Here is a 17,890-nt window from a genome sequence, read left to right on the forward strand (position 1 = left end):
GCCTCAACTCTGACACCCATGACTGTAACCAAGCCCGCCTTATCTCTGGTAGCCTGGCTTCTCCCACCCTGGGATCCTATCATCACCTTGGAACTCAGGGATCCCAGTTCAGCAACAGCAGTTCCCACAGTCATTCCAGGTCTACAGCAAATGGCCACTACAGCCTCTTCAAAGATGCCAGTGGTCCCTCGCCCCAGCGTATTTTTCACAGCTTTGGTTGAAGTTGTGTTCTCTGCACTCTCCTGAGACACACTTAGGGAGTGAGTACACCAGTCTCACATAATAAACCCACTCTACCTTCTGATTTCCCTAAACATTGGATACCTTCTCCCACAGTATACCAAAGAAGGTCTGACGTCTCAACTTCACTTAGTAAAAGCCACCTTTGGGTCTATATTTCAATTCAACCAACTAGGCAAATAGTTAAAGCCACTTCAGTATGATTGGTCTAATACACTGACATTAGAATCTCTGCTTAATTCATCCCATCATCCAGGCCCAACATTACTACGTTCCTTCTAACCTACACCAACACCTTTAAGATCCATTCTCATTCATGCTTCTGTTTATATAAATTAGCAAAAATATTGCAATTATTTTGGTATATACTGCAATTCCTCATGGGTCACACTTACTTCTGGGATCTACTGGGACTTGAGTCTGGTTATAGATCTAGAAGCAATGAAAGGGCAGGGGTCAGCAGTCCCCTGCAAAAGAACTACCTCAGAGGATCCCATTACAGACTCTTCAGGCCAGGGAAGACTAACCTCCTCAGACTGAGGAAGATGGGCTGCTGTTACTGGCAAAGGCAGATTGAAGGAATTTACCAGTTCAAGGTTTCAGTTTCATCAGAATCTGCCCAAATATATTCCCATCTCAATTTTCACCATCTCAATTAATACCTTAACTTTATATAAGAAACCCTCCCAGGCTGGGAATTCAAAATGCATTGCAAGCCACTGACAGGATTAGATACTGGTTTGGTTTTTAGAAATCTCAGACATGAGGTTACATGAGATAAGAGTTTCTTTTATGTCAGTCATAGATTTCTGTATCCTTACTTAGACCATAAGCTTAAAATGTAAAGTCCAAAGCTCATCATTTTCTTTTCCTAAGTTCTTTAGTGCACTTGGAAGTAATTAACCCCATTAAACTCCTTATTTCCACTAACACAGTGATTCCCTGAAAATAAGACGTAGCCAGACAATCAGCTCTAATGTGTTTCTTGGAGCAAAAATTAATATAAGACCTGGTCTTATTTTACTATAAGACCCGGTATAATATAATATAATAAATGTAATAATATAATATAATATAATATAATATAATATAATATAATATAATATAATATAATATAATATAATACCAGGTCTTATTCTACTATAAGACCCGGTCTTATGTGAGACTGGGTTTTATATTAATTTTTGCTCCAAAAGACGCATTAGAGCTGATTGTCTGGCTAGGTTTTACTTTCGGGGATACACAGCACGTTCTAGGGCAACAAATAGTTGGTCACCTAACGTCTTGCCTGTGATGACAGATATCTACAGGTAATAATATAAGTAACAGTTATGCCATAAATGACCACTTATAACTGATATTCTTAACCACTTACAACATGGTAAGTAATACCTTTAAATATATTCAAATTAGAGAACCAATAGCAGATAACCCATACCAGTTTATAGAACCTAAGTTTAGATTCCCCTGGACCCCATTCCAGTGCCAATATCTCTGTTTAGAGCTCAATCAGGAAAGCAGAGCCACTGTGAGTGATGAAAATAAGGAATTTATTATAATGACTGTATCTTATAAAACTGTGGGAACTGGTGAAGAAATCCTCTCTAGATCCTTCTTCTTGTTGATTTCTTTTGTTTTATTTTCACCAGGAAAGCAGGATGACATATGGAAAGATCACATGATTAGAGTCAAACTGTTATGTATTAGACAACTAGTTCTGATATTTATTGGCTATGAAATCTTGTCCAGTTACCAAAGTTCTCTGAGCCTCAGTTTCCTCATCTGTAAAATAGAAACAATACTTTTCAGGACTGATGTGAGGGTGAGTGAGATAAAGCACATATGTGTAACGTGCCACTGGTTAGAATATTTCATTGATGCACAATATTTCACATTTTAACCTCTTTACAACAGGAATGAATCCTGTAATCAATGGCATGTTATTGTCTAATTGAGAACATTTTTTTTTCCTTTCTCACTACACATAAAATAACGACAGCCCAGAGTAATATCTCAAATAATGACAAATGCAGATATCATTTTATTATCAAACCAAATGTGACTCTCCATGCGTAAGTGGAAAACCCCAACACCCCCTAGAGAACACAAGCATTCTCCTTTATACATGCCATTCCTTTCTCTATTCGTTGCACTAACCCTTCACCCCACACCCCTTATTATTCAGATTAGTGGAATGGAAAAAAGTATGAGTTTCAGAATCTGACATATTACATTTTGGATCTTGCTGTTATGTGACATTCCGAGCTTCAGTTGAGTGCTGCATATTTGTATATAATAATACTGACCCAGGAGGACTGTTAAAAAGATTAAGTGATATGATCTATGTAAAGTCATATCGGTGCCAAACATACTGGGGGTATTTAATATCTAATCTCCTACTGATTATTTGGATTGAAGGAAGGGCTGATCTTCTAGGTGGGGGTAGGAGGCAAACTATGGTCCTCGGGCCAAATTGGCCCACTCCCTGCTTTTGTAAATTAAGTTTTATTGGAACACAGTCATACTCATTTGTTTACATTTTGTCTATGTCTGCGTTTGTGCTATAACAGCAGAACTGAGTAGCTGCCACAGAGTCAGGATGGCTCGGAAGGCTGAAAATACCTACAAACTGGCTATTTACAGAAAGTTGGCTGACCCCTGCTCTAGACCCCTACAGCATCTAAAAATACCCCCACCTCCAATATGCGCTGCTATTAGGCCTCTAGAGAGCTGCGTTAGATGAGAAAGATGCATTCCTCATCCTAGAAGCCAGGACTCCTGGGCTCTGACCACAGCTTCAACACCAGCAGAGCAGAGAGGACAGCTGTGAGAATCTCTGATGAGGAAGATAAGCCAGGCCAGAGTGAAAGACAAAAATGTAGTTTCTGTGGTTTCCAGCCCTCCCCCCTTTCCTCTACTTCTGGGATTATAAAAGCGGGGGGTGACAGAAGAAGCTTACCACAGGCAGCATTGCTGGCAAAATGCAGGCCCTATTCCTTTGGTTGGTCTTTCTCTTGCCTGCTGAAGCTGGAGCTGGTAAGTCTAGGGTGTAACTCCCTGTCCTCTGGGTCCCCAGCTCCTATTCCAAACTTACTGACCTGCGTCAAAGAAGACCCTAAAATGAGACTGCAAGAGCCCACTGTGAGTGTTCCACAGGGGAAATCTCTAGCTGGAAGAATTGTACTCTTTCCCAGCAGTTAATAACAGGTTCCCAGGAACGAGAAATCTTGGGTGGAGAAAGAATCAGAAAACTGGCTTTGGAAGTACCCCTTAACCTGCTTTCCTCAAAATATCCACAATTTTGTTTCCTGGCCATTCTCTGACCTTGGCTTCGTGTGGAGGAGGTTGGGATGAGAAAATGAAGAAATGTTTAAATGACAACTCAGAATCAAGACGAGCCATTGTGTTCTGAAAAGTAAGATGAGGGCTGACAGGGGGGGTTGGGGTAGAGAAATCCGATAAAAAGGATACATGGAGAGGCTGAGGTACATTAGAGGTAAGGGTGAGGCTGGGGGAGGGGGGGTCCCTCAGCTTTCACCTCATCTTCCTCATGAATGCCCAGTGCTCTGCCTGAAGGCTCAGTGAGTCTACATTTGGGAACCTGGGGTTCTCTGTTTCAGGTGAGATTATCGGTGGCGTTGAGTCCAAGCCACACTCCCGCCCCTACATGGCCCATCTAGAAATCATCGGTGAACAGGGTGTTGTTGGCAACTGTGGTGGGTTTCTGATAAGCCGAAAATTTGTGGTGACAGCTGCTCACTGTAAAGGAAGGTAAGAAAATTGACCTTGTTCTCTTTTCATGTGAGGAGTTATAGGAACCAGAGTTATACACAACTTTGAAGTGGCCTGAGGAGAGATTTTTGTGCCCTGCTCATCTCAGATGATCAGCGATCTATAGTGGGAGGAACCAGGCGTGTTTATTGGTCATCTCCATCTCTATCTCCAAAGGTCATCTCTGACCTTTATTAGCCCAGGTCAAGGCAGGCCAACACTGCACCTCTCATCCTGGTGCCAGCACAGCTCTCTCAGTCTGCGTCTGCCAGGGCCTGGCCTTTCCTGAAATGGTTGTGATCCCTTGGGGGGACTTCTGTCCTGAGTAAGATCTGAGTTCTTCAGGTAGCTGTGCACTGGTGAAGAGGGCCTAATGTCCCTTTGTTCACAATGGGCCCTTCTCAGGAGACCAGCACCTTTTCCTGACTCTCTTTTCCCTCTCAACAGAAAAATTACTGTCACTCTTGGAGCTCATGACATGAAACAGGAAGAATCCACATGGCAGAAGCTAGAAGTCACAAAACAAATCACTCATCCGCAATACAACTCTTTCACCAATCTCAATGATATCATGTTACTGAAGGTGCCATTCTCTTTCTTGCACTTCTCAATCCCCCCTTCTTTAGCCCTTTTCCTGACCTGTACCTTTCTCATTCTCGCTCTTCCTACCCACTTCCTCGGGGATCACCCAGCCACTCCATGTCATCACCAGCCCATTGGGGAGAAACCCTTGGCCCTGACCAGGGAGCATCTATCACACCACACCCCTCACTTTCCCTGGGACTGGCAGTCCATCTACTCTCCCTCCCTCATAGCTAAAAGCGAAAGCCAAGCTGACCCATGCTGTGGGAACAGTACCCCTGCCCACCCGGTCTACTTTTATTCAACCTGGGAGAGTGTGCCGGGCCACTGGCTGGGGGAGAACAGGAGTGCAAAAGCCAGTGTCAGACACTCTGAGAGAGGTGAAGCTGAGACTCATGAATGCCAAAGCCTGCAAGTGCTTTCTGTTTTACAACCATAACCTACAAATCTGTGTGGGCAACCCCAGGAAGAGAAACTCAGCATACAAGGTACCACACCCTATATTTCTTCCTCACAACAAGTCCCTGGGAGACAGCGTCCTCCTAGGAGGGAGTGGGGGGGGGGGGTCAGGAAGTCTCCTAATATGGTGACTGGTGTCTGCATTATTGGTTTCTAGGACTATGGGAAATGGAATCCCCCTTCTGGGTTCCATCGTCCCACACCCAAGTCCTGCCTCTACCCCTCTCATCTAGTCTGCTGTGCAGGGCTCCAGGACAGAGAAAGGAAGAAGCTGGAGGGGGACAGGATCTGGAGTGGTGGTTCTATGTCAGAGAGAGAAATAAGACGTTAAATCCCTAACTTACGACTCCATGAGGAAGCAAGAGTCCTGGCCTGATTCTGGGGTAACTGGGGGCTAGCCAGGGTGCTGACAGAACCACGGTGAGGTGAAGTAGGGAAACAACGATGACCCTGCTCATGATCTGCTTTCTCTGACCTACAGGGGGACTCTGGGGGCCCCCTTATTTGTGCTGGGGTGGCCCAAGGAATCGTGTCATATGGACGTGAAGATGCAAAGCCTCCTGCTGTCTTCACTCGAATCTCCCCATATGTGCCCTGGATTAATAAAATCTTAAAGAGCAAGTAGCCACAGCAGCCTGGCCAGCCTCATGGAGAATCCCAAAGCCAGAGCCCTCCCAAGGTAGCCCCTGGGTTCCATGGGAGCCTGGCCCCCGCCTGAGTCCCGGGAGGCTCCCAGAGGCGCACGAACCCCCTGCTGATTGTACCCCCAGCAAACTTCAATAAAGATGCAGCCTCCAGCGTGTGTGCACGAGACTCTTCCCTCTCCCTCAAAGCTCCCCCAGAGCTGGTCTGCTCCACGAGAAGTTCAGGTCCTCTCTGAAGAACGGCACTGGGTTCCTGTCTTGCCAGATGAATAATCTTACCCACCAGTTTTCCTGTACATTGTATGGTGTTATGGGTTATTGAAGAAAAATATTTTAATCTGAATAATAGGATTTAACATCCAGAATAATACTGGCGCAGATTTACCTTCTTTCTCCCCTGTCCCCTTCTTCATCCTCCTCCTCCCCCACCCCCACCCCTTCTCCTCTATCTTCTCATCTGCCCTGGAACCCTGTGCCTCAGTCACTGCAATTCGGGGCGCACATGCACCATAGCAAATTCCCCAGGACTGTTTCAGGAGACGCCCCAGGCCTGAGCTAGTGATATCTTGTGTCCTTACACCCAGCTCAGCCCCATGATCATCCCCCTCAATAGTGTTTCTACAGCTAGAGCAGCATCTGCCACGTGGGAAAGAAGAACATTTCCCAAGCAAAGCACTCAGGATATGCGGATGGGGGAGGGCTGCCCCTGGAAGTCCTCAGGGCGGGGCTGCTGCAGCAGTCACAGGGGGCTACATACGGGCTTGGCCATTGTAGCCCAGGACAGGGCTCCGCAAGAGCATCAGAGCCACCCAAATTCAATGTGCATCTTCCTTCAGAAATGACACAATACCTCCAAGTATTCCAGGAAAGGAACACCTGAGTTGGGCCAAGTTCTCTAAAATTTCCTCCTCCAACTTACCTGCAACACTCTGCATCCCGTACGCACCAGGATCTGAACTGGATGGGTACACTGACAGCGGTATACACCCAAAGACAAGGGAAACAGGGCATGACCTCCAACTACGTCTCAGGAGCCTGCAGGTAAAGGGCGCCCTTACAGGTCCCACCATGGTCTCTAAGAGGCCTTAGAAGATAGGGTTGGCCTGTGCAAGAAAGAGCGGCTACTGTTGGTCCGAGATCAGGGACCCAGCACCTCCACCTTCCCCATTGCCTGCCAGCCCACAGATCTGAGCTTCCAGCTTTCCTACCAATCGATACAGATGTAAAATAAAGTGTAATATACAAAACTGATTGTAAATTCTGACTACGCAACAAATAAGCACATGTGCAAAAAAAAAAAAAAGAGAAAGAAACCTGGAAGATCTCAAAAAGATCTTTTTCCAGCATATGCTGGAATCATAATAAAAGCATTTTTTTTGTCCTAACTCTTGTTTTATATTTGTATAATTAAATAAGAATTTTTCAATGTGATATACAAGAGGCAGAGACACTACGTGTAATGTTTGTCTAGGAAACCAGAGCACACACTGAATTGAAGCTAAAGCCCCATCTGCTCTTGAACCCCAGACCCTAAGGACAGCACATCCAAGGGCATCCCTTCTTCCCTGGAAGCTAGGCAACTGGAGATGTGGGAGAGCAGTCAGCGTGTCCTGCCAGCCTGGCCCCCAAGCAGTAGCAGGGCCAGTGGAGACTGCAGGCCGCTGAGCTGAGCCTGCAGGCAGAAGTGGACCACAAGGGGTTAACAGGCACTGACTCCAGCACAGCCACCGCTGAACACCAAACAAGCATCACATGGATCCCTACCATGGAAAAAGCCGTTGGTGGCCCAGCCACGCAGAGAAGATAAGTGCATCATCAATGAGTACAGTGTTAGTTCTGCCATGCGGAGGGGCGGGCCCATGGACCATGGAGTGTGTCCTCCTGACCGACACCAGGAGTGATAAGAAAGTCTCAGCATCACCTGGTCAGCAGGAGAAACCGTCCAGAGAAGAGGGCTTTGCCCAAACTCATGGGAAGAGGGCCTGTGAACAGCTGAGGGCAGCATACAGGGAAATAAATGCTAAAGGGCCAGTTCCACCTGTGGTCATGGTTATTGGGGCACAGGTCCAAAAACCCAACAGGAAACTATCTGCTCCTCCCATCCCACCCCAATATTAGGCCCTCCCCTAGGGAGCTGGGGATTGTCTCTCCCCAGCAACTTTTACCCTCACATATCCACACACTGTTCCCTGCTCCTGCGCCCACTCCACGGGCTGCTCCATCTCTAAGGTTTTTCCCTGCAATAAAGTGCCACCGAGCAGGAAACTGGCCTCACTGGCGCGAAGTAAGAGACACACCTGGGAGCAAAATTTAAGGAGACAGCCACATAAGAAGGTACTTACATGACCCTGAGAGTGAGTGCCTCCTCAGTTGTGGGCCCTAGATTCTTCTCTTCCTCCCCCGTAGTCCCGGTGCTGGGTGCTCGCTAGCACAGTTGTGAGTAGCTGTGACTCATAGCTGTTCTCTGCCTGGCCTGTAGATAGTTTAAATGAACTTAGACTCAACATCGCCATCATAAGGACACATCTATTCCTCAACAACAAGAGCCAAGCAAGCTTACAGAGAAAAGAAAATTGAGGTCTGAAGGAAATACATTTATAAAAAGCTGGAGATGGATGACATTGCTAACTGTGCTTGGACTTACAATTCATCCAGGGGATGCAAAATAAAAGTCAGGTGAGCTGTATGTCTGCCCTTGTAGGGCCACAGTCTCAATGAGTCGGCACAATATTCATGAAGCAGGTCATTTAACCAACCACACAAAATTCAAGAGAAAGAACTAACTTTTATTGACAGCCCACTGGGTACCACTTTCCCTCCATTGTCTCATTTCATTGTTATGACACCATATGCAAAAAAAAAAAAAGGAAAGGAACCTCAAGTCTCGCCCCTTATACAAAAACTAACTTAAAATGGATCATAAAACTATAAAACATTTAGAAACAATAGAAGAAAATCTTTGTGACCTACAGTGAGGCAAAGAGTTCTTAGACATGACACCAAAAGCACAATCCATACAAGAATTGATAAACTGCACTTACCAAACTTTAAAAACCTTCAAAAATTCTGTGAAAGACACAAGCTACAGACTGAAAGAAAATATGTGCTAAGCACAAAGCTGAAAAATGACTTATATCCAGAATATATGCGGTACTGACAAAACTCAACAGTAAGACAACAACTGAATTAAAATATAGGCAAAATACACGAACAGAGACACTTCACCAAAAAGGATTTACGGATGGCAAATAAACACATGAAAAGATGTTCGACCTCGTGAGTCATTAGGAAAACGCAAATTGAAAACACAATGAAATACTACCACACACATTAGAATGGCTAAAATTAAAAATACTGAAAATGCCAAGGGTTTGCATGGATGTGGACCAACTAGAACTCACATATATCTCTGGGGAAATGCAAAATGCTACAGCTACTTTAAAAAAATAGTTTAGGAGTTTCTTATAAAATTAAACATACGCTTACTATATGACCCAGAATCCTATTCCTGGATGTTTACCTTACAAAAATGAAAACTTAAGTTCACATTAAAAACCTGTACACAAATGTTTACCGCAGATCTATGCCTAGTTACCAAAAACTGGAAACAACAGAAATGTCTTTTTTTTTAATTAAAGTTTATTGGGGTGACAATTGTTAGTAAAATTACATAGATTTCAGGAGTACAATTCTGTATTACATCATCGATAAATTACATTGTGTGTTCACCACCCAGAGTCAGTTCTCCTTCCATCACCATATATTCGATCCCCCTTACCCTCATCTCCCACCCCCTACCCCCCTTACCTTCTGGTAACCTCTAAACTATTATCTGTGTCTATGAGTTTTTGTTTCTTCATTTGTCTGTCTTGTTCTTTTATTGTTTTCGGTTTTATACACCACATGTCAATGAAATCATATGGTTCTCTACTTTTTCTGTCTGACTTATTTTGCTTAGCATTATACTCTCAAGATCCATCCATGTTGTCACAAATGGTATTATTTCATCTTTTCTTACCACCGAATAATATTCCATTGTGTATATACACCACAACTTCTTTATCCATTCATCTATCGAAGGACGTTTTGGTTGTTTCCATGTCTTGGCAACAGAAATGTCTTACAACAGACACTTACATGGATAAACAATCATTAAAACGTCAGTGCTTTTACATCATGTTCATCCCTTTCCTTCCTGCTAATAGTGAATTCTAAACAAGACCCCATCCAACCTCTGTGGTACATACATGCAATGGAATACTCCTCAGCAGTAATAAGAAGCAAACAACTGTTCATGCAACAACTTGGATGAACCTCAAGAGCATTATGTTGAGTGAAAGAAGCCAGCCTCAATAAGCTACACATTGATTCCATTTACATGGCATTCTCAAAAAGACGAAACTACAGTGGCAGACGACAGACCCTGCACGTGTTTTCTAGGCTACTCATTTGAATATTCAAGGCATGCAGCAATAAAGAGTGGAAACAACTTGAACTTTACAATTAAATAAGCCTGTGTTAGAACCTATGCTCTCTAATTCGTTATTTGGCTTTGTGCCTCTATAAGCCCAGTTTCCTCATCTGCAAAATAACAGTGGACTATTGTGAGAAATTCTTTTTAAATTATCATGATTTCTTTTGGTGTACAGTTCTATGAACTTTAATGCAGATATACATTTATGTAAGCGCCACCACTATTGGGATACAAGTCTCATCACCTCTCCAAACTCCTTCATGCTATCCTTTTATAGTTATACATCTCCCCACCCTCCAACCTCTGTGAAAAAGAGCTTCAGGTGTGAGAATGGATGGAGGAAAGAAAGAATGGAAGGGAAAAGAGAAGGATAAGGAGGGAGAGGAGAGGAAGGGAGAAGGAGAGGGTCACGGACAGGGAGAGAGGAATTTCCTAAGGGATGCATGTTTTTCTATACAATTGAGATACAAGTTTATTTACAGATCTCTCCCTGACCACATGACACATTCTCCCGATTCTTGAGCTGCAGTTGCACCCTCCACACCTCCCCAGGTGCCAACTCATTCTCTCTGAACAACCTGGCTTTTCTCCACCCCAGGACAAGGGAAAGACTTGGAGCTGTCCGTGGTCCTGATTTTCTCCCTCTACCCTGTCATGTCCAGCGCAACACGGGCAGTGAGAGAACGAGAAGGGGCGGCGAAGGGTTAAGAAAGAAACAGAAATCAAGAAAGTTATGAAACAGGGGGCCAAGGGTCTCCCAGCCTCAAAGGACTGAGAGCCCCGAATCAGGCCGCCTTCTGGCTTTTATTGATGAACACACAAGGAAGTAGCATTGTTTTCTCCATGGTCTGTGAGTCTCATACGTCATACCAGAAAACTGATTCAAATCAATCGCCCTTGCCTGCAAACAGCCGGAATCGAAAGTCCCATGATGTCTTAACAATTATGATATGTGCCTCCCCAGGGACAAATCCTTTATGCTGAAACTTATTGTTAAGAATGGAAAGAGAACTGATGTTATTACATCCCACACAGGTTGTGGGAAGGAATATAGCCACACAGGCAGAAGCTCTCCTTAGCCAGGGGAAGGTGGGGGCTGTGCCCACCTCTATCGACCCCGTGAATTCTCCTGGTGGTCTCCACACAGTTCCATCTGGCTTGGGTTGTTCCTCCCGTGAGGAATCTTACCCGTCATTGACTGACCAACCATCTTTTGGGGGCCAAACAGAGAGACATGAAGTGTAAGCACAAAGGTGAAGCAAAGTCCCTGAAAGGAACAGTCTCACAGACTCTTCTTTCTTTAGGGATAGGCACAAGGGGACAGACGGTTAGGCTGCTGCATGACAACACTACCCTTCCCCCCAAAATATGGTTAGACAGAAGCACAACTGAAAACTCCCTAAATGATACCTGGAGGGTTGGCCCTACCCTGTGACTGTTTGGGACTGTATACCACCTGTCCACTACAATCCATCATTTGGCTGCCCAATATGAACGTGTGCTCTTTTTCCATACTTAACCTTTCCCAAAACAAAAATGCTCCCATTGAACATAAGTCTCACTATCTTTTTTACAAAGGAAAATGAGGCTTAACTCTCTGCAGAACTGACATAACCCAATCTCATCAGTTACTCTTTTCAACTCCAAGTACGGGATCCCTAGGTGATACCCATTCCACCTCTAAATCAGTCACATTCCCAAAGTGACGCTCTATAAACCATAGACAAAACTATAAACTTCACCAACAACAACATACCACATATAAAATAGCAGAAGGCAGGCAGAGCAGAGAGAAAAAGGAAATCTGTTAAAATATGCAAATACACACATGACCAAGAAAGTCACGGAAGAAAAGAGCAAGGAAAAAAGCATGGGGAGATAGTGCAGTCCTCATTTCTGAAAATGGTCACCTGCCTGGAGCTGTACTGATTGCTTTCCCTGTTCTCAGCCAGTTCAGGTGAAACAAAACTTGAGTCTTAGTGGATCTGAACCTTGAGGACGCTGTGGAGCTACCTTACTAGCCCTGGATTACCTACCTCTCGATTTCTCATTACATGAGTGAGAAACAGATACCCTTCATCTGTTTACACCGCTGCTTTTCGGTCTAACTGGTTCAGGGCTTCAGAACAGGACTCCTTCACCTCCAGTTCTCTTCTGTCCTGCCAAGGGTAGAATGCAGAGTACGGTTGCCAGCTTTAGCAAATAAAACCACAGTGTTCCCAGTTAAATCTGAATTTCAGATAGACAACGATTTATTTCACTATGTCTCCTTCCATATCAGAACATACCTATACTAAAAAATGACTTGTTCAATGACTTGTAACACAAATTTAACTGGGCATTCTGTATTTTAAACTGGCAACTCTAGAGAGTAAAAGAATTAGTACAGGGTCTCCTCAGACATTAGGAACATGTGTAAATGTTCTGTTCTAGAGGGGATCAGAGCTGAGGTCAACAGAGAGTCCAGCTAATATACGCTAAGGAATGGACCACCCCAGTTACAAGCCCAAGCTAAGACTAGGGCATGGTAGAATGATTTGGGGAGGTATTTGTCCCGTGCTTCCCCATCTCTCACCTAAATGCCTTATAAATCTCCCAGAGAAATGACACTCCACCATGTTGCCCCCACTCTTCCTGGGCTGCCTGCTTCTCCAAGTTATGATAGTTATGAGTTGTGTGATCTTGGTCATGTTATTGTGTATGATTCTCAATTCTACACTTGAAAAGTGATAGTAATGGTATTTCTTAACATTGTTACGAAACAAAAAAGCCTCAGATACTGACATCTGTGTGTACATATTCTATTTCAGCAAAACAAGCTTGATTCCTAAGTAAGGGTAGGAAACCCCAAACCCCTGGGAGGAAACCATCCTTCTACATCTACATCCCCATGGACGCGTCTCAGCTTCTCTATTTCCCTTTGGTGGAAGAGCAGAAAGGGCCCTTGATTTGGAATCTGGAAAAATCTAATTATGAACTATATAAGCCTTGATAGCCAGATACATAAAATTAATATAATAATACCTACTTCACAGGATTGTGATGAAAATATATTTAAGAATTATGACAATAAATGATATGCACAGGCTCTCAAAAAATGCTAATTCCATTCCCATCTGCTCTTGTGATAATGTAATAAAGCCCTATCACAGGGTATGTTCCATTCTCCCATCTACTATCTCCTTGGACCCTCCCTTCTCCTGCCAATGAACATTTGGTTCAAAGGAAGGAGAGATCCAGATAATGTTTTTCAAAGTAATCATCCTTTAAGTGGGGTGCTGCTCACATTTTAACATGGAATGGAATGGAATGAAAACTAACAGAGAGCATGGTATATCATAAGGATAAGTATTGTTTCCTGAAACTTTTGACTCATTTGTGTATGTGTATGTTTGTGCTCATATACTCACACATACATGTGTATGTGCATTGAGGCTTTTTGCAAAATGCATTTCCTACTGTGAGCTATAGCCCTAAAAGTGCTTATGCTTCTACATGCTCAGTGTAACAAATCTCTCGCACCCATGTTTCTGATGGCCTTTAACAAACTGCCCTAAATGGAAAAGACAGGATCCCCCCACCCCCACTCCAGACAAGGCACATGGGGGACAGTTTATCCTGGCAGCCAGGATTTCAGAGTTCAGGCCTCAGTTTCACCTCTAGCAAAACAAAAGGCAACTCTGGGGAAACTTCTGGTCAGAAAGACAGCCAGCTTAGAATGAGAGAAAAAACCTGACCACCCAGTTCCTGTGGTTACCAGCCCTGCCCTTTATCACTTGCTGGGAGCTATAAAGCCCAAGAGTGGAAACCAGAAGCAACATCTGCCATGGGCAGCCTCTCTGAGAAGATGCATCGTCTTCCTCTCCCCCTGCTGTTCTTTCTTCTATGCTCCAGAGCTGAAGCCGGTGAGTCACAGGGTCCTTTCCTCTGAAAGCTGCAGATCAGCTCCTAAAACAAAGTTTAGTGTGAATGTAGCTGACTCTTAAACAGAAGTGCAGCGGGATCTCTCTTCAAGAGTCTAGAGTGAAGTTTCCACTTGGGATGTGTCCACACACTCTCTGCAGCCCATGGTAATTCCCAGGAACGAGGAACCCCACACTGATTGGGGAAAGCCCAGAGTAGTTGGGAGGAAAAGGGGTATCTTCTCTAACATGTGTAATCATGTGTATGAAGCCCCATATTCTCTTCATCTTCGGAGCTTTGGGACCACACATTACCTTGTCATTTGGCCATTTTGTGACACAGTTCATGGGCTGTGGGTAAGGTCAAGACAGGAACCCAGAGCGCTTGTCCTGCAAGGAACAGAGGAGGGTTGAGGCAGGGGCAGAAGGGGAGTGGGGGAAATCTGAGGTGAAAAATGCTTGAATGACATCTGAGGCTCGTTGGCTATTGTGCCTGAAGGAAGCCATGAGAATTTATGTGGGAGGCTGTGGTCGGGGAAAGCAGTAACAGAGACACATGAGACGGAAGATGGACAGAATACAGAGTGAGGATGAGATTCAAGAGAAGCCTCTCAACTTGAGCCCCATTTGTACACTCTCTGGAGAGTGTGCCAAAGCCTGTGCTCAGGCCCTGGACTTCTCTGTTCCAGGGAAGATCATTGGGGGCACCGAGTGCAAGCCTCACTCCCGCCCCTACATGGCCCACCTGGAAATTGTCACTTCCCAGAATAAGCTGCTTAGTTGTGGTGGTTTCCTGATAAGACGGAACTTTGTGCTGACGGCTGCTCACTGCACAGGAAGGTGAGACAACAGGGTTGTGTTTATCTCCAAATGGGAGATAAACATCCAGGGGAGCAACCAGGGACACTTCTGCAAGGGGGTCTGAGTCACTTTAAAGAGAGGCAAGACTTGGGCTTAAGGAAATTGTTCTCCTAATTGAATGGACGCTCTGATCCACAGTCACTGGGAGCTCAACTCCCAGGTCCCCTACAAAGGAGCAAGAGGCACCATCCAAGTGTCCCTCCTCTAAAAGTAGCTCCCCCTCTCCCCAACCCCAATACACAAGATGTGTGACACACTTTTCAGGGCCCCATCCAGTTCTCTTGGCCACTTTCTCTATGCCCTTTCCAAGAACACTGGCTTTAGTTCTCGGGCACCTGAACCCATCCTTTCCATCCTTTCCATGGGAGGCAGGGACTAGAGTCCACCTGAAACCCCATCACTTACCCCTTTTCTCTGATATCTCTTGCTCCAGAAGGTGAACCCTCATATAGGGCTTCCTGCATTAGGAATTGCTAACCCTATGCCCTGGGTCCTCCATGGCCTGCTCAGTCCCCAGCAGTTCCCAAGGGTCTTGGGAATTATCTCTGTTCCCTGGGAAAACTCTCTCCTAAGTAAAACCTGAGTCCACCCCCCCGCAAAAAAAAAAAAGCCACAGTAGCCCAGGCAAAGAGTGGGTAGAGTCCAGTGACCTAGTAAGAGCCTCCAGTCCCCTTTTCTCGGAATGGGCACGTCTCAGGAGACACCCCAAACCAGCACTGTTTCTCCTTGACCTGCCTTCTCCCTCACACAGGTCTATAATGGTCACCCTTGGAGCCCATAACATAACAAAGAAAGAAGACACATGGCAGAAGCTTGAGGTCGTAAAACAATTCCCTCATCCAAAATTTGATTACATTTTTGCTCATCATGACATCATGTTACTAAAGGTAACATCTTTCTTCCCCTTCTTCACTTCCTATTCCTTTAGCCTTCTCCTTCAGGCCCCTATAGCCCTGACATTTCCCTGACCTGCCTCTGGACTGCACCCCACACACACGCACACTCACCCTCTGGATGTGGCTCTCATGCGAAGCAATTTGCACGGTCCCTGCCTGATGGCCTCCGACTGCGTCCTAACGCATGTCTAGTACTGACAGCCCATCATTCCCTTCGCAGTTGAAGGAGAAAGCCAACCTGACCCTGGCTGTGGGGACACTCCCCCTTCCACCTCACTTCAGCTTCGTCCCACCAGGGAGAATGTGCCGGGTGGCCGGCTGGGGAATAACGGAAGTGGAGAAATTGGGCTCCAAGACTCTGCAAGAGGTGAAGCTGAGACTCATGGATCCCCAGGCCTGTAAATATTTCAGCACTTTTGACCACAAACTCCAGCTGTGTGTGGGGAATCCTAAGAAGACAAAATCTGTATTTAAGGTAATCCTTAGACTAGGGTTCTTCTTCACAAATCACTGTGCAGGGTTCAGACATCTCTGGAAGGAGATGGGGTCAGAAGATTGCCAGCCAAGGCCAGGGTTTAAGATCATAGGACTGAGGAAACTGGAACTGTCCTTCTGTGGATCCATTCTCCCATGGCCCTGTGTACTCTCTGACCACCCCTCTCAGTCTGCTAAATAGGACAGATGGGGTACCAAGAAGGACAGGAAGAAGGGGCACCAGACCAAGACGTATACCTCCAGGAGAAGCAGGGCTCCTGCGTGTGACCCTAGGTCTGAATGTGACTCAGAGTTGGGGCCCACGGACGGGAGTGGATGACTTTCCTGGCTCACCTTCTGCTCTCTCTCTCTCTCCCCCACACCCCTGCCGCAGGGAGACTCGGGGGGCCCTCTTGTGTGTGCTGGCGTGGCCCAGGGCATTGTCTCCTATGGAAAGAATGAAGAACCCCCTTCTGTCTTCACCCGGATCTCCCATTACCGGCCCTGGATCAACGAGGTCCTAAAAGAGAATTAACCCTGGAGCCTGGGCCAGCCTGAGAGGAAATCTGAATCTGGACCTGAGTAGGGTACCTGTGTCCAGAGCTGCACCTGCTTCCTGCTGATCCTACTGGTCCTAGGCCTCAAGAGGCTTCCTTCAGGTCAAAAAACTCTCAGTAAACTTCAATAAAGACTCAGCTTCCAGACACGAGTGTACATCTACTCCTTCTACTGCTCTCTTCTCACAGCACAGAGCAACCTGATGCCCAGCCCAGGCAGCCATTACGTTTGGAAAGGGGTGAGTGTATATGAGAGACAGAGGGACAGAGAGAGGGGAAATAATGAAGAAAAAATAGGGAAAGAAAGAAGAGAAAGGGACTCCCTAGACAGGCAGGATCCATCTTTCCAACTGAAACAAGAAATTACACCAGATCCTTCCTTGCCTTAATTATCAACTCTGTATCAATTCTGATTTATCTTTAGTAATATTCAGAATCACTAAGAATTTTGAATTGTAAACAAGATGTACAATATTTACAGCATCCCTGACCTCTCCCACTTGATGTCAGTAGCTATACCCCATCTCCACAGCCAAGTTGTGACAACCAAAAATGTCTCCAGGAATTGCTAAATGTGCCCCAGGGGCGGGGGATTGGTGGGGTAGGAATCACCCTCAGTTGGGAACCAATGGTTTCGATACAGGATCTAGAAAAGGCAGCTGGTACCATACAGGGCCCTCCTCACAATGCACCTCCATGAGGAAAGATCTACCATCTGTGGAGCTTTAATCTGAGATGCAGATCACCTCACTCATTGCTGCAAAACAGATACCTGGGGCAGATAAAGAGGAAGGATAGCATCATAAGCTCTGTACAAGTAACACCCAGCCACAAAGGGCTGCACCCAAACCAGCAGGAAGTCGAAAGCCTAGAGCCTGCTCAACGCAAACTCTTGCCAGTTGAGGTACTGCCTGGAGGAGAGAAAATAGGGCAGGGCAGGGATAGACATGACAGGAGCCTCACAGCTGACAGCGCTCCTCATTCTGAGGGCAGGGCAATCCCTTCCACCAAGTGAACGCTTTCTAAGAAC

General features: G+C 45.5%; 2 protein-coding genes and 1 long non-coding RNA gene across 3 annotated transcripts in view; 2 read left to right on the forward strand and 1 right to left on the reverse strand.

The window, feature by feature from the left end:
- LOC141570610 (uncharacterized) overlaps positions 1–17,890 on the reverse strand; it is a 43,232-nt gene that overhangs the window by 10,795 nt on the left and 14,547 nt on the right. Inside the window, exons 2-3 of the long non-coding RNA XR_012494809.2 lie at positions 14,388–14,462; positions 12,207–14,118 (exon numbers count right to left, since the gene is read on the reverse strand). This is a non-coding gene — a long non-coding RNA (uncharacterized LOC141570610). The remainder of the gene's footprint in view (positions 1–12,206; positions 14,119–14,387; positions 14,463–17,890) is intronic.
- LOC109436090 (mast cell protease 4-like) lies at positions 3,210–6,055 on the forward strand. Its single transcript, XM_019714371.3, has 5 exons — positions 3,210–3,276; positions 3,861–4,011; positions 4,459–4,594; positions 4,827–5,081; positions 5,534–6,055. The coding sequence occupies exons 1-5, from the start codon at positions 3,222–3,224 to the stop codon at positions 5,675–5,677; spliced, it is 741 nt and encodes a 246-aa protein (XP_019569930.3). The 5' UTR covers positions 3,210–3,221; the 3' UTR covers positions 5,678–6,055.
- On the forward strand, positions 13,948–17,005 carry LOC109436101 (chymase-like). Its single transcript, XM_019714401.3, has 5 exons — positions 13,948–14,075; positions 14,762–14,912; positions 15,685–15,820; positions 16,050–16,304; positions 16,698–17,005. The coding sequence occupies exons 1-5, from the start codon at positions 13,997–13,999 to the stop codon at positions 16,836–16,838; spliced, it is 762 nt and encodes a 253-aa protein (XP_019569960.2). The 5' UTR covers positions 13,948–13,996; the 3' UTR covers positions 16,839–17,005.

This window comes from Rhinolophus sinicus, chromosome 3 (genome assembly GCF_057876585.1).
Source record: "Rhinolophus sinicus isolate RSI-liver-muscle chromosome 3, RSI-T2T, whole genome shotgun sequence".
Lineage (NCBI taxonomy): Eukaryota > Metazoa > Chordata > Mammalia > Chiroptera > Rhinolophidae > Rhinolophus > Rhinolophus sinicus.